The sequence below is a fragment of the Zonotrichia albicollis genome, chromosome 28, assembly GCF_047830755.1.
Source record: "Zonotrichia albicollis isolate bZonAlb1 chromosome 28, bZonAlb1.hap1, whole genome shotgun sequence".
NCBI classification, from domain to species: Eukaryota; Metazoa; Chordata; class Aves; order Passeriformes; family Passerellidae; genus Zonotrichia; species Zonotrichia albicollis.
The window spans coordinates 326,284-353,822 of record NC_133846.1 but is presented as its reverse complement, the minus strand read 5'-3'; the positions used below and the strand labels follow the sequence as shown (position 1 = coordinate 353,822).

The following is a 27,539-nucleotide window of genomic DNA, read 5'->3' as shown; positions in this document are numbered from 1 at the left end:
CTGCAGCACCAGAGACACAACACAGGGCTGCCTCCATCTCCTTCCCAAGTCCCATTTCATCCTTTCAGGTGAGATGGAGTCAATGTCCTTTGCAGTAGCCCCACATCATGCCATGTCTGGGATTTTGAGGAGACTGCTGATCACATACCCGTGTTTTGAGGAGAGCTCCCATGACATCCAAATTTTTTCCTTCTCTTGCTGTGCACCCCCTAGCAGGCTTAGCATGGATGGGAATTTGGGGATGGACAAGAAACTGGACAGTATTCCCAGCATGATCAAAGGGATATTCCATACCACAGGAGGCCATGCTCAGCAAATAAAAGCTTTATGAAAGCAGGAGGATGGAAGGACATTTCTGGTCACAGTATTTGTCTTCCAAGTGAATACTGTGCACACGGAGACCCCAGAAATGGCTGATCTTCTGCCTGCTGACAGGATGTGGTGACTGAATTCCTGATTTTACTTTTTGTGCAAGCAGCTTTTGCTTGACCTGTTAAACTCCTTTATCTCCACCCACAAGTCCATTCTTCCATTTTCCCACATCCCGCAGGAAGGAAGTGAGTGGAGCAGGTGAACGTCTGGGGGTGGCCAAAGTCAATTGTGTCCCAAAACACCCATTCCATACACAGTGAGCCCATGGATACCACACTACCATGCTGACTTGCTTGTTCCATCACACTTCCCTCCTATCAAGTAATCTCAATCACTGCAGTTTATTTCCATTATTCACCTTCCTTCTTCACCCACCACTGTGTATCTGGGCCATCACCTTGGTCTAGCTTAAGATCTCCCCATTCCTGGGAATGTCCAGGGCCAGGCTGGCCGGGGCTTGGAGCAACCTGGGATAGTGGCCCATGGCAGGGGGGAGACTGAGATGAGCTTTAAGAACCCTTACACACCAAACCTTTCTCTGATTCTGTGATTCTTCAGAGCAGGAACTTCATTTTTCTTCCCTTCTAAAAACCTCTCCTGCCTCTCCAATCCATTGGAATTTTTCCCACTGCGAAAACTTATATAAAGAAGGAATACAGGACTAAGCTCTTCAAGAAACATCCATCCTCCACCAAAACCCTATACATAAACTGGGCATCCATGGGATAATAAATGAAAACTCTGCAGATGAGAATTTGATAAAAATTAAACAAAATAAGAATAAAAACAAAAGTAAAGACAGCAAAAAAAAAGCCTTCCATGAACACAAATCTGCAGCAGAGCTTTGCCAGGATTGGTGATGTTTAACATAAATATAATTAGACATGAACAAAGCAATAATACACTCTGTTGGCAAAAAAAGTTATTATTTGGTGAAAGGGAAACTGAAAAACTGCAGAAGGAACCTGCAATGATCAGACATGGACAACAGAGGACAAGGAACGGTGTCCCTACACATACAACAGAGCATGGTGGGGAAATACACACAAAGTTCTCCAAACATTAGGATGTAAAGACAGTCTGAGGGCACATCCCCTCCTACAAGGCAAACTAAGGTACCACAACTGAAGGTGGTAAGAGACATGTTCAAACAACAATTTCAAACAACAACAAATTAAAAGACACTCATTGAGGATTGTTAAAGATACCATCCAGGGATAAAGTCTTTTAGCTTGAAGAAATTATTATTAACATAATTCTTCTTAAAAAAAAATACATCCCACTCTTCCAAAACAACCCCACAAACTAATTTCCACATTGCACAGCTGGCCATGGCCTTATAAAGGCTCACAATAATGACAGAGAAACCATGAATCCAAACAACTGTCACAGGGTTCCTCCTGCCTCTGTCTTCACATCTGCAAGAGGTTTTGTACAAATATCTGCACTGTTACTGTCTAAAGTCCAATAACCACTGACTGTTGACCTCTTCTGAAAATTAACAGTTCTCAGGAGTTATGAAAGTTCTCATGCACATAAGAAAAACAAACAAAAAAGTATCTACAACGAGGGTTTGCAATTTTCATTGGGGTTCTAAAAGCCAGGCCATGGAATTCAAAAAGGGAAAGTTTATTTGCTAATACAGGACCCCCTCTATTCAAAATATGGGGAATATGCTGCTAAAAATGCCCTTTGTCTGTGCTCTTGGATCACGTCCTAGAAGTAGAATGTGATGGTCAACTCTCTTATTTCTGGCATTTAACAAAAACCTACAGTTCTCTAAATACACACATACTTAAAATCCATCTAGTTCTTCCATCTACCAGAAATACTCATTTAGGCAAGGGATTTCCTCTTGAAGTCACTGCAGAGGTGAAGCATGAGGCTGGGACCCCCAGGGCAGGGGGCTCAGCTCTGCTGCCTCTCCCGGCGCAGCTCCTCCAGCGCCGCGTTCTGCTGCCGCAGGGTCTGCTTCAGCCGCTTGATTCTCTCCTCCCGTATCGTCTCCTCCAGGTCTGGGGGAGCCATAGGGAAGGCATCATCTCGGAAAGAACCTTCCAGAATGGAAGTATCCTCTTCGGAAGTGACTAAAACTGAAATCCCTGGGTGGGTAGTGTCACTGTACCGGGGGAACGTGTCCTGCTCCAAGTCCCTCTCCTGGGACACTCCGCTGAAGCCAGCGGGAACGCTTGGCTGTGCTGGGGCTGGTGCAGGTGAAACACTCCTATTAGATACACTGGAACCTGAGCTGGTCACTTCTAAACTGGGACTTGTGGCTGATTTGATTGAAGTTCTCCTCCTCTTGCCACTGTCTGACAAAGGTGAGGATTTTGTTTTCCTTTTCCTAATCAAATCTTCTTCCAGATCCACAATTATCTGCAGTTAGAAACAGGCAAAATGCAGTTCTGTTAAAGTTGGTATCAGTTACATTATAACACCAAGTTCTCTAAGCACAAATTATAAGTTATTTGTTGCAAGCATTTTAAAATTACTGCCTGGAAGAAGTTTCTTTCAGCAAAGGAACAAACATATTTTTGTGTTTGATGTTTTTCTAGCAAAGATTCCCCGTTAACAATTCCAGACACTGAATTCCTTCTTTAGTCAACGCTGCATGTCTGCCTTTCCTGGCCTCATCCATCATCTCCTGTGGCTGTTTAAGTTAACAGTGCTGCAAGACAAAAACTTTCTAATTTGATGGGAAAGTTCAGTGTAGAAAAACTCTTCATGTCTACACTTCCAAAACCTCAATCTGAGGAGTAATGTCCATTATCACACTAAATGCCTCATAGATGCTTTATTATTTGAATCGTGGAATCACATCCTGGTTTGAGTGGGAAGAGACCTTAAATCCCATTCCATTCCACCCCTGGCCATGGGCAAGGACACCTTCCACGAGACCAGGCCCTCCAAGCTCCATCCAACCTGGTCTTGCACAGTTCTAAGGGATGGGTTAATGATAATGTTAAGAGCAGCCATGGATCTGCTCAATTATTAGCACAAAATTAGTAAACCTGAGAAAGTCTTTGAGTTGAGTACAATCATACAGAAGAAAATGTAGCTGAACAGAAATACTTAGATGGATAAAGTCCTTTCCATGCATTAACAGGGAAGTTCTTCCATCCAGAAGTACCCAAACAAGGACAAAGTTTGTAATAACATTTGTAATTCTAAAGATTGGACAGATCCACAAGTAAATTTCTTTTAATTTCAAGTAAACCCATTCCTCTGACCGTACCCACTGCACTGCTAGACAAACACAACCATCTGCAGAGGCTTAAATATAAATCAGGATCCCAAGGTCAGGTACCTATTCCAACAAGGACCATTACCATAGTAGTAGAGACAGTCTTCTCAAAAGCATTTGTTGCTCAAGTTTCCTCCAGCAGAACCCAAAACTGAGAATAAAAATTCCTAGAGGGTGCTTGAGTCAAACAAGTTCTAGGAACAATTCTCATAAAGATCCCAAAGGCTCCAAACACCCCCATCTCTGTACTGACTAAACATACACTGTTTTCTGAGTGTGTTTAGCACTGAAAAATCTCAGGTACCTTTTCTTTAACACATTCCTGATGATGACTCATTACTTCCACATCCAATGAGGATGAACTGCAAGACTCATTTTTCCTTTCCAAGCTGTCACTGGAACACACCCCTCCTTCTGGATTCTCACAGAAGGCCCTTGATGGTACTCTAGTAAGGTAAACTCTCTCCTCCTTAAAGAGACCAAACTTTTTCCTTAATTCCAAATATTGTCTCCAGTGTGAGCGGTCTTGGTGATTGATTGGAATAACCTTTCCTGGTGAATCCATCTTTACACATTGCATCTGAAATACAGAAATGGTGAGAGAGCCATCAATCACTCTCTCACTATATACATCTATAAATAGGTAACATAAATTAATATACAAAAAGTAAGTACTAGAAAGACAGGTGAACATTTATTTTCTCTGTCATTCTCCAAGAGCTACATTTAACACAGGTAACATTTGACACAGATAAACTGATTTTGATAAATTATATGCAAATGATTATAGGTCTAACACTTGTTATTTAACATCTTAAGTACATTATGGAACATCCCAAAAATGTCCAGGCCAACCAAAACCCACAGAAATAAAAGAAGCAACAAGAGAATCACTTGTTCTACCCTTGCAAAGTACCAAAGAAAGAGGAGGGAAGAGCAAGTAGTGTCTACTCTGCAATCCAGAGCTTTCCAAATTTAGGGACAAGAACACCAAATTTGCTGAGCTATTTCTCACCAAGGTTAAAGCAAATGCTGAGACTCAGCATCACACAGCACTGAAGAAAATAAATGGTATGGATAGTTGACAAACAATCAAAAAACTAGGTATTACAGTCTGTTGCAACAATTAAATATCTACAATTTGCAAAAATACACTCAGCTGACATTTCTGTTCTTCCTGGACAACATAAACAAATTTTGGATTTTTTTCTTTCAAGACAAATTCATTCTGGCCTCTGGAGCTACTAAAAACATGATCCCCTATCCTGTGTGGGGAGTTTGAGGAATTGAGGCTTACAATTTTTAACATATTTTCAACATTATGACCTTAAAAGAATATGTCAATTCAGCCATTAAGGATCTGAAGAGTTCCTTCTGCCTGGCATGGACCCAGGAGCGAAGGAGGTGGACACAGCTCCTGCCCATGGCTGTCAGAGCCTGGAGCTGACAGTGCCACACCAGAGCTGTCTCTGGAGGACAAACTCTGCTCTTCCAACTTATTTTCCTCTTGTGAAGACACAAACCTGTCCTTCTCTACCCTACATCACCCCTACAGTCCTAAGGTTGTGCTGTAAGCATGTGGCATCAACATCTAAGAGCTCAAACAATGAAAGGCCTCCCTGGAGTCCAGTTATTGCTGACCATTTATCTTGGGAGGAAATCAAAAGCCATCTTTCCTCTGCCCCTTTCTTTTCTATGCATTTCTCACTCGCACAATGCAAAAGTATTGGGGAAAAGGCCATTTACTGACTAGAACCAATCTTAGAGCAGTATTTCCAGGACACCTGGTTACAAAAATGTGTGAACTCATCAAGAGTAATTTTATCCACCTAAAACCAGGACCACAGAACCACTGAGCAGCATGTTTATGATTTATTACCTTTGGCCAGTCTTCACTGACAGCACATTCCTGCTTAGCCTGAGGTAACACAGCCCCTGCTGCTCTCGGGGAATGACTCATGTCTTTGCCATTTTGCCTCACACTCTCCTGCATCCCTACTGCTGGAACTGGAATCACTTCACTGCAAGAAACGCTCTTGGTGGAGGGCAAACTCTGTCTCTGGATTACAGTGGGATCCTGCTGATTAGCACTTGGTGTCAGCAGAGCTGCAGATGTGGATTTTAAGTCATTTCTTAAGCTAATTGGTGATGAATTTTTGGAAACTGTACATGGTTTTGGGTCTTTCTGAGACAGCACCACTCCTTTGCTTTTTGTCAACACCAGATTCACCACTTTACTGGTTATTTTATTGACTTCAGTAGAATCAATTTGCTCGGGTGTCTCCTTTTTAAGTAAAGCATCAGAAGAAGGAGATGCCTGTTTGTCAGCCTGGGCTGACAGAACATCAGAGCCTCTTTTGGTCAATAAATAGACTTTCCCATTGTACATGACCAGAGCATTATCTTTTAAACGTGTGATTTTAGTTTGGCTTCCACCAGGACCATTAGAACAGAGTGGTAAAATATTTGCAGGGTTGACTTCTATATTCTTCGTGTCTGACAAAGTTTTCAGGATCTTGGAAGCCACATTACTTGAAGACTTTACAGGGATACGACAAGCTGCTGAGAGCGAGGCAGTTTCTTGCACAATCCATTTCATGGGAGTTTGCTGGCACTGCTGCCCCTTGGATGTGACTGGCTCAGGAGAAGAACCAGATCCCTTCTGGGCAGCTGTCACTATCAGTGTCTTTGAAACTTCCGTGGCAGGTTGAGGGCAAAAGCTCTGCAAGTGCTTGGGCAGGACTTGGGAGGTTTTCACTGTGTTTACGGGTGACACGTAAATCACTGTTGGTGCTTTTGTACTGTCAGCCCCTCCAGACACATTGGTGGCTGCAGCTGCCAGGATTTTTTGCTGTATTGCAGGTGGCAAAAGAGATGCTGGGACAGATTTCACTTCTGCATCAGCTGGAATCTGGAGGTGGTGTCCGGAGGGCAGCATTGGAGACTTAACAGTCACTGGGAGGGGTTTGGTGTTCACCACTGTGCGGGCTGGGCTGCTCTGGTGAGAGGAGCTCATGATGGCCACATTCTGCAAGGACACTCCATCCATGGGCACACAGCTGCTCTGGGCATTGGCAGCTGCGTTTGGAATTAAGCTTTCCTTTTCAGAACCTGCCCTAGCACTTTCCTGCTTGTCTAATGTCCTCGTAAGAATAATCTTTCCAGGATTAGGAGACTGAAAAATCGGTATCTTAACAGATGGAGGTGCAGCAGTATTGCCAATCTGTGTCGTAATAGTAAGATGGACTGGGCTAGAAACATTTGCATTAGAATTATTTGGCATGGCTGGAGACTGAACTATTGGTACAAAGCTTCCAGAAGTTTTAGAAATGGGAAGCAATTTCAGAAGGTTTTTTCCATCTGGTCCCGTTGTCTGAATGACTCGGTACATACAGCCTGCAATGCTTAACAAAGAAAAGGGAAAAGAGAGAAAAATGAAAGGCAGTGTAAGTGAATAAGCATAGGTACTATAACTCATGAGCATCAGTGAACTCTACACCCAGGGCTGAAGCATATTAACTCCTGGAAAATGACTTAGGTAATCTTCAGGAGCTTCCTACTGACGTACCCAGATTTTCATTTGAGACCACCTCAGACGGTCTGAAAATACTGTCCAACTTCAACACCCCAGAGTAACAAGAAATGGCATCTTTTTCAGGTTAAAAATAAGTTAAAAGACCCCAGAAAACACCTCACATTATCTCTGCTTCCCCTCACGGGGCCTTTCATCTTGAAAATGAAACCACTACCTCCCGATTTCCCAGAAAAAACATATTCTTCCCTTTCCCACCTCCCTGTTACTACTTATATCCTTCTTGAGTGCTTCAGGAACACTTCAGGAAAACACAGGCAGAGTAGTTGCAAGGCAAGATGGAAGCAGGAATTACTTCAGACACAACAAAGGAACTTGGAAGCAGGATGTGTTTATCTTGTGGAACAGGTGGCTCCTGTCCCTCCATCGCACCTGCCTGGCCATTCTTGAGGCAGATACAGACCACAGAGGTGGTTTGTCCTCAAAGAGATGGAAAACCCTCAAATACTACTGAGTTATAAACATTTTTGAGAACAGAAGTCTAAGTCTGGGAAGGAAAAGGCTCCAAAACCAAGGAAGAACACATGGAAACACTAGGGACATCTCAAAGAGAAAACAAAGATTTCTTGCAGGTGAAGGTAAGAACTCACCAAGAGACCAACAGATCTTGTCAAAACACAAGTTACTTGTGCCAATTCCAAATGCCAAGATTTTCTGAGTCTGTGGCAAGACAAAGAACCTTTTCCACTCCGGTTGAGTTTGCCCAAAGCAAGCTCTTCTGCAAAGAGCTCCTGGACTCTGAGCAGAACAATCTACTGCCCAAAGCACTGCAAAGACGTGCGGGTAAATAGAGCTGCCCTCACTGGAATGAAGAGACCAAATCACTGGAAATTGTTTCCTGACAGCAGATCCAGAGTGATTAACAGGCAGAGCTGCCAACTCCACCTGAAGTTACCAAGAGCACCAGCTCCATCCCATCAACCTCCTACATCAGTAAATGCCTTGGGAACACAAACATGGAAATGTTCCCAGTCCCATCCCAATGACATCAGTGCTGTGTTCTGCTTTCTGTCAGGCAGTTTTGAAACCAGCATTTTTTCTGTCTTTTTGGGCTTCTGACTCAGCTTGGAGCAGTGTCTGGGAGAGCTCAGTCCTGCCTCCCACCACTGTGCCTGCTCAGGAGTCAACCAACCTTTGCCTTTTTGCCTTTTTTCATCAAGAGAGAAGTCACAGGAATGCTCTTCACTCCCAAAGCTGGGCAATTGCTGCTGTGGGTCCCATTCCCCTGGGGACTGACACAAACACCCCACTACTGACTGCCCAACACACAAAGGCATCAGGGGCACAGAGCTTTCCTTGCTGTGACCTTGGAATTAACTCCCATACCTAGTATTTTGGTACAATGCCTCATTTCTGGTCACAATGTGTGAAAACTGAGATTTTACATAAGGTAACAGTGCAGTGGGCAGGAAATTCTGCAGTACTTTTGTTTTTAAGGTACTGAAAATTAAAATATAGGCAATTTATCACACAGTTCCTAATGGAAGCTGTCATTGAAGGGCTTAGGAGCAAAATGGCATTGGATGCTTTGGAATCAGAAATAGAGTTGAGATGGACTAGCACTGACAGGCAACAATCTGACAGAATACAGTTGTACTAAAATGAAGAGGAAGTAGAAATATTTGTGTGTTTGAACAGCAGAAAAAAAAGACTTTTGAAGAACTTTAAACCTTCTAGCACTACTGACAATGCAAATGAGGAACAGCAGCAGCTCCTGGACAGCACTTTGTCTGTTCTGTGCTTTGAATCTCTCAACACTTCTTTCATAACTTCATGATCTACAACCTCAACTGTGCTTCCACATATAAGAAGTAAAGGCAAATTCAGAAGGATTTTTTCAGCAAGTCACACAAACGTGGAAGTGCTGAACAGAGAAACAGGCACTTACCTGCGCCCTCAACTAACTAGGGCTGCAAACTGGCACCAAGAAGAAACCTCCAAAGAGGCTTGTTCCTCCACCTGTCAAAGCAAGGGGACATTTCTAACTTTTGGGCAAGAGGAGGGGGAAGAGATCAGAGGGAAAGAAAGCAATGAAAACAGGGAGAGATGAGCTGATGATATATTTGCATCAATATGTTCCTCTGCCAGTTTGCAGTGCTCACCTCATTCCACCTGGAATCACCACTCACCTCCAGCTCAAAGGACTTAAAAATTGGTTTTGACTTGCTACAAACAGGAACTTTAAAAGTAGGCTGGGGGAAAAAGCATCAGTAAAAAAATCTCATTTGTCTGAATTTCAGATCATTCTACTTTTAATGGTTACAGAACGCAAGTGTAGCTTTTTATCTCCATGAAGAAGAGCAAGATGCCCCAAAACCATAATTGTCTGGGAAATAGCATTCTTTAACTTGAAACAAATATCAGGTATTTTCATGGTTGGAGAATGACAAAAAACTCAAGGATAGGCAGGAGAGAATGAAAAGTCCAACAAGATACAGAGAAGTGGAATTCACACATATTTACTCCAACAACAGAGGAAAGAATCACGGCAAATCTTTTTAGCTCTCTTAAGTTGAAAAGGCTTCATTGCAATAATTTCACATCATAAAGCTTTTCCCAGGTGATACAAAAAAACCACCACGAGGAAGTTTCATGTTACCAGAATAAAATAAAGCACTGTCGCATTGTCTCCATACATTTATGAGTGATGAAGAGTTAGAAATTGTTTTGCTTCAGTCTTCAAGGTTACTGCTTCCTTGAATTAATGAATCTTCAAAAATATCTTAAGCAGAATGAAAAAAACTCCCTCAGTATTCCCTTTTTAGGGTGTCAGATTAATTTGGTTAAAGAACAGGTTAATTTCTTTTCCTAACCAAAAAGAGAAAAAAAAAAAAAAAAGAAAAGGAAATCTGTATCATGCCAGGTTGTCCAAGTGGACTTCTCCCATAGTTACTGAAGTAGAGTTTTCTTTCTCCTCTTCATCCTCCTTCACTTCCAACCCCGTAAGAATAAACCTCCTCAAGTCTCATATACAAACACTAAGAAATAATTGTGTTGTTATGAATGCCTTTAGAAAGGCCTAAGGCAGATCCATAAACAAACCTTGAGAGAAACAGGCTCATGGAAGACCCAAAAAATGGTGGAGGACTGGAAGAAATCTTATTTAACATCACCAAAGAAATTATCAAATTCAATAAAAATAATAGAATAAAATTCTGTGACATTCACAGAGGGATGTGTCAACCAGATTATTTTTTTTTGATCCAAAAAGGAGATTTCTTTTGGTGAACAGTCTGTGTGTGGCAACACTGACACCTCCCTATGGATGTGGCATTAAGGAAGGCAGGAAAGCCAAGAGAACAGAAAGAAACTGGGATATTTATTTCTTTACTTATTTCAAAACAGAAAAATTTAAAAAAATAATTTACATTTCCTTCAGTTCACCAGAATTCCTGTTTTCTTGACCAGACACACCAGTTTTACTGTCCAAATTTCTCTTTCTGTTCATTACTCTCAGTAAGCAGTGCAAAACACAAAATACTGAGTATTCAAACATTCACCTTCTGGCCTTTATGCTTCCATTAACAAAAACACCCACGGAATATTTTCAAGAAATAGGAGTATTTATTTCTGTTAAACAAATTCATTCACCAAATCCAGTGCAAACACCAGCACATGATTCCCACAGAAATCCTGACAGTGCCACTAAAAACCGCATCAGCAGAGACCAGAGACTGGCTCAATTTTCCTGCAAAGTCCTCAGAAGGAACAATGAGCTACTTTCCCATCTGCCTTCACTCCCAACAGTTCCTTTAGGCACAATTTTCACCTACAAATGTGAATAAATAACCAGGGACTATGGGCCACTCCAGAGAACCAAGAGAATTTATTTTAATGGGTTCAGTTGGATCCAGGAAGTGGCAAAGTAACTATTTATTGTCAATTGGAAATGTGCACCCAGGGACAAAGTAAAATTAATTGACTGTAGTTGATACAAATTTATTTTATACAGTTGCATTCATTCCATGGATTGTTTTAAAATTGTAATAAAATAATAATTGTAACAATAATAATAAATACATAGTAACATATAATCTAGATAATATACAATAACCATCATTATTATCATCATCTAAAGGAAATCAAGAAATTGATGTTGAATTTGGAGGAATCCTGACCAGAATTTCAGTTCAAGCTATCTCATGATCTGAGTTTTTATCCTAAACCAGAAGCTTTCCATAATGGCAGAGAAAACACTTTCTGTTTGACAGTAATTGTTTCTGGGAACTCTTTTCATCCACTGTGTAATATTCCCTGGAGTAGAGACAATCGTGGATGTGCAAACTGCCAGGAAACAGCCCCTGAGCTCTGCTACCAACCACAGCTCTCCTGATCCACGACCGAATCCTCCTCCACCAAAAAAGCCCAGGAAGAACCTGTGACCACCACAAACACCCAACGTGGATCCCACAGCAGCCCCAGGACCCAGACACCACCCAGAGCTCATCCCAGAACACACAAAGCACCCTGAGAACCCTGAGAGACCAGGGAAGGCAGCAGAGCCCCAGCAGGAACGGAGGCACAGAGAGCCGGGCAGCCCGAGGCTCCCTGGGCACAGCTGCAGCCAGGACAGCCCAGCCCGGCCCAGCACGGCCACCTCTCGTGGTGTGATCTAATGAGGGATCAGGGAAACCGACACACAGAGCCCAGGGAAGAGAACAGGGCTGGGAAGGGGCTGGAGCACCAGGAGTGCTGAAGGAGCTGGGAAAGGGCTCAGCCTGGAGAAAAGGAGGCTCAGGGGGCCCTTGTGGCTCTGCACAGCTCCTGACAGGAGGGGACAGCCGGGGGGGGTCAGGCTCTGCTCCCGGGAACAGGGACAGGAGGAGAGGGAACAGCCTCAGGCTGTGCCAGGGAAGGTTCAGGGTGGATACTGGAGAAAATTTCTTCAATGAAAGGGTGGCCAAGCATCATAAAAGGCTTCTCAAGGCACAGGTGGAGTCACCATCCGTGGAAATGTTTAAAAAATTGAGTGGATGAGGCGCTTGGGGACATGGGTTTGTGGTGAATGCGGCAGAGCTGGGGTAATGGCTGCACTCATTGATCTTTAAGAGCTTTTCCAACGGAAATAATTCCGTGACCGTGAAATGTTCAATTCCTCTCCCATCCCCACTGCCCCTCTCCCGCTACCTCCAGCACACCCCGCCCTCACCGCGATGTGGCAGTGGTGACAACAAACACCGAGAGCCGCCGAGAGCAAAACGCAACCAAAACTCAACACAACCAAATCTCAACCAAAATACATCCAAAACACAACCAAAACTCAACACAACCAAAACTCAACTAAAACACATCCAAAGCACAACCAAATCTCAACCAAAACACATTCCAAAACACAACCAAAACTCAACCAAAACACATCCAAAACACAACCAAAACTCAAGTGGCGTCAAGCTGGACACGACACCGCACGCGGGAGGAGCTGGAACTGCCCCCGGCCGCTCCGCCCCGCCTGGAACGGGAAAAGGAAAGGAGAGGGGAAGGGAAGAGGGAAAAGGACAAGAAAAGGAGGGGACAGAGCAGGATAAGAAAGAGATGGGAGAAGAAGGATAATAAAGGAACGGAGGGGAAAGGAATGAACAGGACGCGCTCCCCGCCGCCTCCCGCCAGTCCCGCCGGGGCCGCCGCCGGGGCCGCCCTCCCGTCTCCGCCCACGGGTCGCGACCGGTTGGGAGAGGCGGGACCGTACCTGGCGGGGCGTCCCTGCGAGGCGGAGCCCCGGGCCCGCCCGTACTCACAACTGCGGCCGCCGCCCCGGGCTCCGCGACATGGCGGGGCGGCCCCGCCGCGGCTCCGCATGCGCGTCACTTCCGCCCGCCCCGCCCCTGCCGCCGCCGCTTCCGGGACGCCGCTTCCGGGAAGTGGCGCCACCCGGCGGCCGCGAGCGGCAGCGCGGGGCTGGCGCTTCCGGTGCTGGCGGAAACGGGCGGGGCGGGGTCGGCTCGGGGGGCGGAGCCATGGGCTGGCCACGGGGCGGCGCCACTGAGCGCGGGCGGGTGGCTACAGGGCAATTTGCATATGCAAATGTTGCTATAATGTATGCAACACCCGGCGTCTGTCATAGACAGTGGGCTGAATACATGCACACGTGAGAAGCATTGCGTGCTGTCAGTGAGCTCTATATGTAACGTAATATATAACATGAATAACATGAATAATAGCTCATCTAATATTATCATGATATAATTGTATAATTATAATAAATCGTGGTAAAATAATAAATTTAAATTAAAGTAATAAATAACGACATTTATAATCAAATAGAATGAAAATTTATCATTATTCTCTTACATTTTATATAATCGGTACTATAGATTACTCAAAGTAAAAATATTATTATATTAAATATATGATATGATATGATATGATATGATATGATATGATATGATATCATATCATATCATATCATATCATATCATATCATATCATATCATATATTATATTACATTACATTACATTGTATGACATTATATCATATTATATTATATTATATTATATTATATTATATTACACTCTATTATATTTATGATTCTGAGATTCTGTGATCCAGAATCACTTAGGTTGAAAAAGATTTCCAAGACCACCAAATCCAACCTCTGCCAAATCACTAGCTGGACAAGACCACTGAGTGCCACAAGCAGCCGCTCCTTGACAATGTCCAAGGACAATTACTCTACCAACAACGGAGCCCCCATTTCCCTCCTCCACCCCAAGCAAGAGAATGAGTCAAACCTCTCTGGATTTGTGAATGTCCAGACTGTGGTAACAGCAGGGTGTTGGGGTAATACAGCAGAAGGTGGGTGTGCCCTGAAGAAACCACCCCCATCCCATGAAGTACCCACCCTGCAGAAGGAGAAAGGCAAGGAAGGATGAGCAGCAGAGGGGATTTTTTATACCCTGACCACATCCCCCTTTCCCCATCCCCACTGCACCACCCAGGCTAGAGGGAAAGGGAGGAGTTGGGGATGTGAAGCTGAGCCTGCGAAAAAAAGTAGTTTAAATCTTGTCTTGGTTTCTCAATATCCAAACATATTTTAATTTGCAATAAACTAAATATTTTTTTCCAGCATCAAGTGTTTGCCCATGACAGTTATTGGTGTCATGTGAAGATTATAGGAATTTGGCAGAAAATAATCCCCCTTTGTCCCAGCAGGTTCTCAGAGGGGCTGGGAGCAGCTGGGTTAAACTTCCAATCATGACCAGTTGGGCAACACAAGTCTGGTCTTGTGCAAAAAGGACTTTCATAATCACAGATCCACAAACAGCAGGAATTATTGAAACAACAGAAATACAGGTTTGGAATTGCCATTGATAAATGCACCAGCACCAATAGAATGATGATTGATGATGACGATGATGATGATGAGGATGATGTGATGAACAACAACCATACTAATAATGATGTGCTAACTTGGGTAATTATAATTGTATGCAAAATGTTACCAAGAAGGCGTCCTCAGCTGGGAGGGGCGAGAGCAGAGTCACCCACTGATTCTCTCTAAGGTCCTCCTCCTCTCCAGGGTAGTTTATATCCAACCCAATCACCCCCCTCCTATTTAATGTACAGCATGATCCAGACAAAGAGTGGAGTTATAAAGTCATCCACAGAATCCTCGAATCACTCAGGTTGGAAAAGACCCCCAAGATCATTGACTCCAACCTGAATGGTCTCCACCTTATCAGCCAGATCAGAGCACTGAATGCCATGTCCAGGTACTCCTGGGACACCTCCAGGGATGGAGACCCCAAACCTCCCTGGGCAGCCCCTTCTAATGCCTGACCAGCCTTTCCATGAAGAAATTCCTCCTCATGTCCAACTTGAACCTCCATTGGCACATCTTGAGGCTCAAGACACAGAGGTTTAGACCATCTTCTGATCTTTGTGGTTCCTGAAACACCTAAAAAATTATAATCTTTAGAGTCACTATTCCTTTATAAAGTAAGACTGAGTTTGGAACCTTCCATGAAATCAGTGGTGGGCAGAGAGGTGTGTCATGGGGACACTTGGGAACAGTGTCTGGCATGTGACACAGGCAAAGGCACCATGACCAGTCACAGTCTGTCCATGTCACTGCTCTGAGATGATCCTGCACTGATCCAACCCTTGGGCTGCATCAAGAGGTTACCTGGAGAAACACCCCACCATTTCAGCCAGGGAGGGAGCCTTTACAAGCCCCTGTGGGTACTTCTTGGCCAGCAACTTGTCCGTGGGATTTGCTTATGCCCAAACTCATGTTTGTAAACCTCTTTCCATTTTTCTACAACACCTGTAATCCGAGTCACAACCCAGAATCACTGAACCATGAAACCATTTTGGTTGGAGAAGCCCTCTAAGATCATTAAGACCAATTGTTGACCCAGCACTGCCAAAGCCACCACTAAACTATACCCCCTGAACACCTCCAGGGACAGTGATTCTACCTGTGCCTTGGGCAGCCTGAGCCAGAGCCTGGCCACTCTTTCCATGAAGAAATTTTTCCCAATATCCAAATTACACCTGCCTGACACAGCTGGAGGCTGTTTCCTTTTGTCCTGTCCCTGTTCCCTGGGAGCAGAGCCTGACTCCACCTGGCTGTCCCCTCCTGTCAGGAGTTGTGCAGAGCCACAAGGTCCCCCCTAAGCCTCCTTTTCTCCAGGCTGAGCCCCCCAGCTTTCATCCATTCCTAAGAGGACTCATGCTCCATACTCTTCACCAGCTCTGTTCCTTTCTCTGGGCTTGAGAAGATAAAGTATCTTCTACTGGTATATCTTAAACACACCAGTAAAGGAGTATTTAAGGAATATGAAGGTGCACAGGTCTGTGGGATCTGATGAGATGTGTCTATGGATCTGGGGGAACTGGCAGAGGAAGTTCCTAAGCCACTCTCAATCACATTTGAGAAGTTGTGGCAGTTCAGTGAAGTTCCTCCTGAGAACACCAGGCACAGGCAGGATTTGTCTAAGACACTGTGACTGTCACAACAGGAAAGGTGTGATCAGAGCAGGTCCTGTGGACCTGAGCCAACTCTCAGAGACTCATGCTCAGCTTCCCCTCTCGAGGAGGACTGTGCATTTGTGAACAAAACAGAATGAAAAATCTAATTTACATAAGAGGCTGCACCCCCATAAGAGGGTTAACTATGAAGGGAAGTCGATTGGGACCCCTGGTTCTCTTTTTCCTCTCTCTCCGTCTCACAAGCCCAGCTCCAGGAATAAAGTGGGATCTAAGGACTAGTGAGACTCTGCTCTTGTTCTCTTCCTCCCTCTTTTCTGACTTTATTTCACAGAACCACAGAATGTCCCACGTTGGAAAGGACCCACAAGAAGAGTCCAACCCCTGTACTGCACAGACCCCCCAACAATCCCACCCTGGGCATCCCTGGCAGCGCTGCCCAAACACTCCTGGAGCTCTGGCAGGAGTTGTGCCCATTCCCTGGGGAGCCTGGGCAGTGCCAGCACCCTCTGGGGGAAGAACCTTGCCTGATACACAATCTAAACCCCTGCTGACACTCCAGGATCCAGCCATTCCCTCTGGTCCTGTCCCTGGTCACCACAGAGACGAGATCAGTGTTTGCCTCTTCCCGTCACATGGAAATTGTAACTGTGATTAGTCTCCTGTCAGTCTCCTCCAGCTGGACAGAGCAGTTGCCCTCAGCTGCTCCTCACATGTCTTCCCCTCAAGGCTGTTTACCATCTTTGTTTCCCTCCTTTGGATGCTCTCCAACAGCTTAATGTCTTTTTTATCTTGTGGTGGCCAACACTGCCCCCAGCACTCAAGGTGAGGACAGAGCAGAGCGGGACAATCCCCTCCGTGCCCAGCCAGCCATGCTGGGCCTGATGTCCCTCCTGCTGCCAGGGCACTGCTGGCTCAGACCCAGCTGGCCACTGACCAGGACCCCTGGGTCCCTTTCCAGGCGCTGCTTTCCAGCCTCTCACTCCCCATTCCGTCCATACATCCGGGTTTGCCCCATCCCAGCTGCAGAATCCAGCACTTTCCCTTGTTTAACTTCATACATTTGGTGATTGCCCATCTCTGATTTGTTGAGGTCTCTCTGCAGGGCCTCCCTGCCTTCGAGGGAGTCAACAGCTCCTTCCCAGATTTGTATAATCTGTGAACTTGCTCAGTATCCCTTCCAGTCCTGCATCCAAGTCATTTCTGAAGGTGTTGAAGAGCACAGAGCTCAGGCCCTGTAGAATCCTAATAGTGACAGGTCCCCAGTTTGATGTCACCTCAGTTATTGTTACCCTTTGTGCCTGACCCGTGAGCCAGTTGCTCACCCATTCCATGATGTTTTTATCCAGCTGTGGGCTGGACATTTTGTCTAGAAGGATCCTGGAGAGAGGCAGTGTTGAAAGCTTTACTGAAATCCAAAAATACTCCATCAACTGGCTTTCCTGGCTTTCCTGGGTCAGCTAGGTGGGTCACCTTGTCATGAAAGGAAATCACATTTGATAAGCAGGATCTTCATTTCATGAAGGAATGAATGACCAATTTTCCACACACAGTAACCTTCTCCATAACTTTACCAGGCACTGAAGTGACACTGCAGGTCTGTAGTTTTCAGGGTGCTCTGGAGTTGCTCCCTTGCTTTGCCTGGGCACAGCATGCTTTTCACATTCCATCCTGTGCTCTGTGTGGAAGTTTGATGTGGGAGTTGGGAGACTGAGTAGTGGTACCATGGCTTGTGAGCCAGCTCCTCTGAGGAGTTTGTTGTGGGAGTTGACAACTCACTGAAGAGAAGGGCACAAAATTAAGGGCTTGTAGCCACCACTCCTGTAGAAATGCATTGTAAATATTCAAGAGCTTGTTGGTCAACACCTTTGGAGTTTAGACTCAGCTGGCTGATTGCTGGAACTGAGACAACACTACAATAAAAGCACAAGAGCTCCTTGACCTCTGTTCAGCCTGACGAGGATTTACAATGAGCCAGCCAATGGGTCATGGCATCCCACGGCTCCCTCAGCTGCCCCTGGTGCTCCAGATCCTTCCCCAGCTCCATCCCCTCCCCTGGACATTCTCCAGACCTTTGATGCTTCTCCTTTCAGGAGGGGCCCAGAACTGGACACAGCTTTACAGCTGCCTCACCAGGGCACCATGTTCCACCCAAGCAAAAGTTTTTTCTCCTATTTCCTTATTTTCCCACCTGGTTCCTAATCCTAGAAAATGAATGAGGTTAGGTGTCTGACTGAACTGGAAATACAGCATCCAGCATGTTCTGTACGTCACCTGTCCAGCAAAGACAGGTAAAGGCTTTGAGAATAAGTTTTTGCTATTTCCCAGGATCACTGTCTGCCAGCAGTATTTACTACTGGTCCTTTTAGCTGAAGGATGCTAGCTGGTCTCTTGGAAAATTCAAATTCATTCAGATTTGGGTAATTTTTGCTAAGTCTTTCAACTCTCCTGAATTGGCAAAGTCCTCCAGCCTCTGAAGGTCGATCTTTGCCTTCCTCATTTATGAGATGCCAGGCTTAACAACTTCTCTTGGGTTTTTTTCATGGTCAGAAATTTTCCTCATGTTGAATCCCAACATGTTGAGTGAGGTCTAACTCAGCTTCCTCTAAATTCCTAACCACAGGCTTTAAACAAACATTTGTGGGAAAAAATATTTCAGCTGAGTGTCTCCTCTCCTGCCTGTTCATTTGGCATCATTTGGGTTTGACTTTGAGGTCTGGTGTCGGCAGAGACTTGTGTGCAGAGATGATTAGCTATTTATTTGTCAGATGTTGGTCCAGTCTGCTCTCAAGAGGGTTGCTTCGCTCCTTGGTCTGCAATTTCAGTTGGAAAAGCAGCCAGACAGATGTAACCACTGCCTGTCAATAGGGATGCTGTGGATACTTGCTCTTGTCAAACTTGGTGCTGTCACAGCTGGCCATTTGTCTCGGTGCAGGGAAGGCTTGAGACCCTCAATATGAGTGTTCAGCAAGCTTCGTTTATTGCAAAGAGCATCAAACATTTTATACACAACAAGTAATAAGCTCACGTATATTCTGTAAGTTAGCAGTCTATTGGTTATATACAGATATCAGCTTCTTCATTCCAAAGGAGTTACATCTGCTTTTTCTCATGTCTCTAGTCTCTCAACTACAGCACTTGTTATGATAACACAGCTATGATCAAGGACAGTGTCCTTACAGGTGCAGAACTTAGATTAGCTGGGTTCTTGTCATGTAGCTATTTCTCTACATTGTGCAACTGAGATATCATGAGATGGAAAATTGAGCTGTAACAGAACTAGTGCCAAAATTCATCTGGAGCCTTGAAAGCACCAAATGATGCTGAGCTGAGTTACCATGTGCTCCCTATTCAATATGTGCTACGTCAATTATAAACTATTACAGTTCTCAGTGCAATATTTAGGACTGAGTCAACAAAGCCATACCTGTCCTACAAGAGGAGGGCTTCACCTCTTTGAGGACACATCTGAATTCACATTTTCCACCATGTAAAGCAAATTTGTATATATAAGGTTGTAAGACTGGCTAAATTCACTGCCAGTTTTGCAGCTCGGAAAGGTAGAGTTGGCAAAAGACACATAAAAACCTCAATTAGGGTCTTTAAACCATAAAAACTGGCTGAGGGCAGGGTTACATGGGATATTGGGAAGACATTCTTCCTTGTGATGGTGCTGAGGCTCTGGCACAGGTTGTCCAGAGCAGCTGTGGCTGCCCCTGCACCCCTGGAAGTGTCTATGGCCAGGTAGGACAGGGCTTGGAGCAACTTGGGCTGGTGGAAGGTTCCCTGCCATGGCAGGGGTGGGACTGGATGGGCTTTAATGTCCCTTCCCACGCTAACCAGGCTGAGATTAGTTGATCCCATTATTTTAATTAAAATTGGACTTTATGGGAGTTCACATAAATGTTACGTTCCACATTTGATTTCTACACATTAAGCAAATGAATGCTTGAAATTCTACTCAAGGCCCATCAAATCCTGGGTCATAGTGCTTATTTTGTTCAAGATATTTCTTTGTCCAGTTCTACTCAACCACAAAGAATTAAAATTCAAAACTCATCCCAAGTCTGAAATGCCAACGGGCTGTTTGAGGATCCATCACCATCATGCTTAAAGTTTCAGGATTAAGGAAAACCAGTTGAGCAAAAAAGGAAAGTTACAATTTTGACAGGACAAATTGGACCATGAAAAAACTTAATTGTGGGGAAAAGTCCCATTTGGGCAAAAGGCCCAATTGTGGGCCTTGGCTCCACTGCCTCCCACTGGTATTTACTGCACAGAGGAGGGTAATTATTGTTCCTGTTAATGAACTGAATAAGATAAGGAGTAAATTACTTGGAATTCAAGATCTCATTTTTAAAGTGATATCTCACTTAACCATGTAATGTAATGAAAAATATTAGGATACAGATTCCTGTGGTCTTGGAATTTAGATATGGGAAATGATTTAGATTTAGCTCAGACAGAACATTTCTTAGACACAAAAACTCAGAGAATTTTATAAAAAAACTATAATAAACTTATATGAAAGATTAACACCCCGAACTTCTCCCATCAGCAGAAACCTGAGAAAACATAGTTTAGTTATCCAGAAAAACACAATCAGTCTAAAACTCAGCCATTTCTCCCATAAACATCCATCCTAAACAAGGCATTGCTGACTGGAGGACAGGCAGGTTGTCCTTCCCTCCCTCTCTGCAGCTGCTGAAGGCTCAAGGGCAGGGGCACCAGCCCTGAGGGCTGGAGCTGTGGCTCAGTGCATTGGGCTCACAGGGAACAGGTTTGTTCTGAAAAGTGCTTCGCCAGCAGTTTATATACAGCTGTTATAGGTAAAAGTTAAGTTAAAATAGGATATAGTTCAATTATATTGTATTAATTATGTTATATTATTTGTATTATGTTAAAGGGGGGGGGGTTATTAGAATGTGCTAGAAGGGTCCAGGGTTTGGTGAAACAGGGGTCTGCCGGGGCAAGGCAAGGTCGAAGAGAGATTGGATGAAAGATCTGACCAATCATTCGAAGCCCTGCAGAAACGATTGGTCCAGAATGAGCGGCGGTAAAGACCAATGAGAAGCCTGGAAATGGACCAATCATCATGAAGATCCAAAATGCACCAATCCTGGACTCGAGGGGGACTATAAATGTGAGGAGTTCAGTTCGGTCGAGGTTCTTCTTCTTTTGGGATACTTTTTGTTTGGGAGAATCCAGTGCCCTTGGGATCAGCGCACTGTTTGGTTTTTGTCTCGCTGTGTGGGTGCCTGGGCTTATCCTGGGCACTCCGTTCCTTGTAGTTATTTTAATAAATGAGAACCTCTTTCTTTGGAGAAAGTTTGGCCTCGTTCGTATCCATAACCCAGCCACAAACAGGACGGGACACCTGAAATCAGCGTCTAGAACTTTTATTTTCCCAGCATCATGCTAATTACATTGTTATGACAATGGAGAAGAAAGATGCTAACAGCTTACTGATCAAACAGAATGCTAAAGAAACGTACTGTTGCAACACAGCATAAGACAATCTCAGTCCAAGTTTCAGCCAATCACACATAGAGCAAAAGCACATTGACAGTAGTTCTATCCAACCATATGAAGCACGTGTAACTGTGGTTAAAACAACAACAGCCTATTTTCTCATACAGTGGCTCGTTTATAAGAGACAAAGCACAGAGCCCTTTTGACATTTAACCTTCTAAATGAATACTTAGATACGCTTTTTGCAACTTAGAAAAGCAAATCACATAGGCCTATTGCTCTATTTCTCACGTTTGCACTACAGCTTAGAAAACTTTTTCTACTGCCTTGGCATTTCACTGTCCTTGCTGTCTTTGGGGCCTGTCTTTTTCACAACTTTCTCAAAACCCTCTAATTTTATTGATTCCAACAAAGAGGATCATCCATGGGAGGCCTGGAGAGGTGGTTCTGGTTCGAGGAGCAGCCATGGTCTCGCATCAAACAACTCCTGGCCAGGGAGGGCTGTGTGAGGCCCCGCTCTGCAGAAGGGAAGGTGCTGGGACCCAAATGCTCCAGCACTGGAAGCACAGCCCCACCAGGGTTGGTCAGAGCACAGCAGACACTGTGACTGGGGGAACCATATCGAGGTGAGGGGTGGGATTTCCTTCTGCTGTCACTGCTGGCAAAGTTCTAGCTGTCACCATCCAGGAGCAAGCCCTCAGGGATAAGGTTACGTAATTGTTCCTATTTTCAGCCTGTGATTTCAGTCCTTCAACACAGCCAGTAGAATTGGTTGAGCTGGTGAATGTTTTTAATCACAGAATCAAAATATTTTGAGTTGGAAGGGACCTGTCAAGTCCAATTGTTATTTCTGCACAGGACACCCCTAAGAATCTCACCATGTTCCTGAGAGAAAAGGGACTTCCAGCAAGGGAAGAACAAGTCAGGTGGAGATGCAGCTGTGGCAGAGGGAGCAGGGCCATCATGGCATATCCCATCCTCAGAGACACCAAAGTGGAATACAGAGGTGCTGTGGAGCCAGTGCCACCCCAAAAGCTCTGCTGTCACCATCATGTGTGACATGGCAGGATGCAGAGAGAGCCTGGCTGCAGCTGCTCAAGGAGAAGCTGTTTGGTCACCTTCCTGTGCCAAAGGAATTGGGGGAATAGAATCACAGAATGCCTTGAGCTGGAGGGACCCACAGGGACCATCCAGTGCCACCCCTGCCCTGCACAGACGCCCCAACAATCGCACCCTGGGCATCCCTGGCAGCGCTGCCCAAACACTCCTGGAGCTCTGGCAGCCTCGGGGCTGTGCCCATGCCCTGGGGAGCCTGGGCAGTGCCAGCACCCTCTGGGGGAAGAGCCTTTCCTGATACCCAGCCTGACCCTGCCCTGGCACAGCTGCAGCTGCTCCCTGAGGTCCTGTCCCTGCTCACAGAGAGCAGAAATCAGAGCTGTCCCTCAGGAGGAAGCTGCAGTCCCCCAGGAGCTCTGCCCTGTTATGGGAAGTCAAAGTTTCCTCAATAGCCAGGAAGGCAGATAGCTCATCAACTCCCCTGTTGGCAAAATACTAAATCAACTCTGAAAATGCTGAATTGGACAGGGCTTGGAGCAACCTGTCTAGTGGGAGGTGTCCTTAACCATGGCAAGGGGTGGAATGGGGTGAGTTTTAAAGTTCCTTCCAACCCAAACCAGTCTGGGATTCCATTAAAGGCTCCCTAGAGCACAAGTGACCCAAAAAGGTGACTTAATTCTTGTCTTGTTCTCATTTCTGCCAACGGTGACTCAGGAAAGACACTTAAAGCCCTAATTCACAACCCCCAAATGAAAACTTTACAAGATAAATCTCATAAGGATGCAAAAATGAGAAAGAATATAACCCAGACACAAAAAGAAGCTTTGGGCATGTGGGTGAAGAGGTGAAGAAGCCAAAGAAGGGGGACAGGAGTGGTTGAAAAAAAAAAGAAAAATCAAGCAAAATCAACACCATCAGACACATTTCCCTCTGTAAGTCTCTGTCTGAAGTTTTCTCTCATCTGCCTCACGATTGGCATGAAAGGACAGAAACTGGGATCACCGAAAAACACCCTGATTGGAATCCTGGTCTTGCTTGAGATGGTTGCTTGCCAGGATCCTGAGGCCTGAGCAGAGCTTCTGGCCTGCCAAGCTTCTGTTTGCAGATGTGTTTGCTGTATTGGAACACTGAACCTAGTGAAAGGAGAAGGGGCACCTTGCTCTTCTTCGCCTGCACTCGCTTTCCCAACAATAGCCCTGGAATTTCCCCATCTCTCAGCTTGGCTGGACTTTTCTGGGGTAACCTTTGGTGGTCCCCACAGAAGATCCTTCATCTGTTCTACAACCACAGTGACATACAGACTGAGATGGGACAAGTCTCCCCCTCAAGGACTGAGACATGAAACCCCTCTATGGAGGAGCTCCTCCTCCTCCCAAGGACTGGGACTGAAACCCCCAACCCAGAGGAGGTGTGTGGGGTAGCCGACCTGACCAAAGCAAGATATTTGCCTGCAGATGGTCATGACCATTGGACCAAGAAGACAATGGCTCTCGCTTACTGCTGAGAGCATGGACTGTGTGTACCCTTCTTCAGTGCCTTCTCTCCCCTCAGAAATTTCAATAGACTATTCTTCATTGTACTTGATTCCCCCCAGTGATTCGAAGACCTGTTTTCCCCCTACCAAAAAAAGGACTGTAAAGAACCTCGACTTGACCAGTGTCTTCGAGACCTCCCTGACATGACCAGGCGAACTCTGTTGACTGGACTTCAAAAGACTTTGTTATTCTACGTTTGGTAGCTATATACCTTCCTTTCTCTTCCTCCCTCTCTTTTCCCCATTCTTTCCCTTTTCCCCAATCGCCCCCCAACACAATTTGCTGTGGTTGCTCAATAAAGGTGCATTTGTTCTTGATTATTACTGCAAATCCCCTTTCCATGTCAATTTTTTGTACTCTGAGATCAATGAACAAACCATCATGAATCCTTTTTGTAAGAACGGATTGTGACACCTTCTTATAATAAAAGCACTTAAGGTGACCCAAATCCAGCTGGAGTGGCTTTGAATCATGGCAGGAATGCCCAGCAAAGATGCCATTACTTGTCTCCACACCCCAGAATTCAGAGAGTTGCATCAGGTGCATTTTTGTGGGTCAGTATCTGAACAATTCCATATCAAATCCTGCTGCCATCAAAGTCAGATCCCTTCAGCAGAGAAAAATGTGCAGAGACAGAAACACTCTGCTATTGCAGTCAAGAAAAATTATAAAAGAAAGGCCTCATAAAATCAGACTTGGTTGGATGGATGGCTGGCCTGTCGTTGCTTATAAGTGCAGCTAGCACTTTGCAGGTTTTTATGTGAAAACAATCCTGGTGTGAACAGTTTGTTAACATAACAATCTATTCCTGGGAGAAAAACAACTAGCACCTTCATAAACATTAAATCTATCACATGAGAACCAGTGAAGAAGATATGTTAACAATTTAAGAATAGAGAGATTTGATAGACAAATAAAGTACCTTTTACTAACCAATAGAGCAATTGGCAAGAAAGCCATTAACGAATTAGCTATTAACCAGTTAAAGTTGCACACAAGGTCGGTAAAAACTGTATAAAAATGAGTTGTGTGAAAAAAGAATTGGCTTTTTCCTGCATGAAGAAATGGAGTCTCGCCTGATTCATTCTGATACTCAGCCAGCAATTCATTTTTACAGAGCAAGTCTCTTGGCCATGAGATCACGAGCCAGCTCAGTCCTTCCAAGTGGCTGCTGGAGAAAAGGACCTGGGGATGCTTGTCTGGCCATGGTGTGTCCAACAGGACCATCCAGTGACCGCACCCCTTCATTGGTGAGGCCCCGCCTTGAATCCTGGGGTCAGTTCCTGGGGTCAGTTTTGAGCCCCTCACCCCCAAAAAACCCCTGAGGGACTGGAGCATGTCCCAGGGAATGGAAATGGAGCTGTGGAAGGGTCTGGAGCACCAGGAGCAGCTGAGGGAGCTGGGGGAGGGCTGGAGGAAAGGAGGCCTGAGGGGACCTTCTGGCTCTGCACAACTCCCTGAGAGGAGGGGACAGCCAGCAGGGTCAGGCTCTGCTCCCAGGGAACAGGTACAAGACAAGAAGGTTCAGCACTGAAAATAAAGACTTTACAAGTTGCCCCAAGGGAGATTTAGGTTGGATATTATGAAAAATTTCTTTCTGGAAAGGGTGGTCGGGCCATGGCAAGGCACCCCCTCACCTGGGGCAGTGGTGGAGTCACCACTCATTAAAGTGTTCAAAAAGTGTGTGGATGTGGCACCTGGGAACATGGGTTACGGCGTAGATGGCAGTGCTTGGGAAACATTTGGACTTGGTGATCCTAGAGGCCTTTTCAAACCTCAAGGACTCTGTGATTCCATGATTCTATTTCATTCAGAAACTTCTCCAATGCTACTTTGTCAGCCAGAAGCAGAGGTCAGACTCCAACTGCACTTGCCGTTTCTTGCTCAAACACAGCTCCTGCTCTCACAGCAGCTCCTTTGCAGGCCAAGTTCTGCTCCTTCCAACCACAGACCAGACCATGAAACTGCTTTGCAACAACAGAAGTTCCAAAGAGGCCTTGAAAGATTGGTGAGTCCCTGGCACAGGATGCAGAGCAGCTGTGGCTGCCCCACCCCTGGAAGTGTCCAAGGCCGTGTTGGACGGGGCTTGGAGTAACCTGGGATAGTGGAAGGTGTCCCTGCCCACGGCAGGGGGTGGGACTGGATGGGCCTTAATGTCTCTTCCCACTCAAATCAGTCTGGGATTTCACAATTCTGCTATATTACACAGCCCCAGAATTCACTGAAGCTCAGGTAGAGCCTGCTACTTCGAGGTAGAAACATTCAGGAAAAAAGACCAGCTCCTTTAGGGTTTGAAGGCAAAGACTGTGCCTTGAAACACGAGGCAGGAATCAGATCTGCATTCCTAGAGCCCCTGCACTGGGACCAGACTGCAGACACAGCATCACAGAATAAGCCAGGTTGGAAAAGACCTTTGAGATCATTGAGTCCAACCTGTGACCTATTATCTTACCAACTAAGCCATGGCACTGAGTGCCTCATCCAGTGTTTTTTTAAACACCTCCAGGGACAGTGAATACACCACTTGCCTGGGCAGCCCATTCCAATGCTGAACCACTCTTTCTGTGAATATTTTTTTTCCTAATATCTAACCTAAATTTCCCATGGTGGAGCTTCAGGCTGTGACGTCTCATCCTGTCATTGGTCACCAAGGAGAAGAGACCAACCCCCATCTGGCTACAACCATCTTTCAGGGTGGTCACTAGAGAGTGATAAGGTCACCCCTGAGCCTCCTCTTCTCCAGGCTAAACAACCCCAGCTCCCTCAGTTGTTCCTCACAGGGTTTGTGTTCCAAGCCCCTCACCAACCTCATTCTCCTCCTCTGGACATGCTTGAGTGTCTCAACATCCTTCCCAAACTGAGGGGCCAGCACTGGACACAACACTCAGGGTGTGCCCTCACCAGTGCCAAGTACAGGGGTAGAATGACTCCCTGCTCCTGCTGGCCACACCATTCCTGATCCAGGCCAGGAGCCATGTGCCTTCTTGGCCACCAGGGCACTCTGTTGGCTCATGTCCAGCCTGCTGTCACCAGCACCCCAGGGCCCTTTCTGCCTGGGCCCTGTCCAGCCACACAGTCCCCAGCCTATAATGCTGCAGGGGATTATTGTGGCCAAAATACAGGACTGGGCACTTGGATTTATTAAACTTCATCCTGTTAGACTAAATCCGTCCATCCAGTCGTTCCAGGTCTCTCTGTAGAGCCCTCCTACCTTCAAGCAGATCAACACATGCTCCCAGCTTGGTCTCATGTGCAAATTTACTGACAGTGGACTCAATTCCGTCATCCATGTAATCAATAAAGACATTAAACAGAACTGGCCCCAGCACAGACCCCTGA

At 45.4% G+C, this 27,539-nt stretch overlaps 1 protein-coding gene across 3 annotated transcripts; it reads right to left on the bottom strand.

The window, feature by feature from the left end:
- Positions 1–1,281: 1,281 nt before the first annotated feature.
- LRIF1 (ligand dependent nuclear receptor interacting factor 1) lies at positions 1,282–13,054 on the bottom strand. Of its 3 annotated transcripts, XM_074528170.1 has the most exons (5): positions 12,895–13,045; positions 9,097–9,167; positions 5,496–7,020; positions 3,921–4,196; positions 1,282–2,748 (listed from the first exon to the last, which is right to left on the bottom strand). In XM_074528170.1, exons 3-5 carry the CDS (start codon positions 7,005–7,007, stop codon positions 2,281–2,283), a joined length of 2,256 nt encoding a protein of 751 aa, XP_074384271.1. In that variant the 5' UTR covers positions 7,008–7,020; positions 9,097–9,167; positions 12,895–13,045; the 3' UTR covers positions 1,282–2,280. The 3 variants fall into 3 exon arrangements, with proteins under 3 accessions (XP_074384271.1, XP_014126408.3, XP_074384272.1); XM_014270933.3 differs by lacking the exon at positions 9,097–9,167 and having other exon boundaries at positions 12,895–13,054; XM_074528171.1 differs by lacking the exon at positions 9,097–9,167 and having other exon boundaries at positions 5,496–7,012; positions 12,895–13,034.
- Between the last annotated feature and the right edge of the window lie 14,485 nt (positions 13,055–27,539).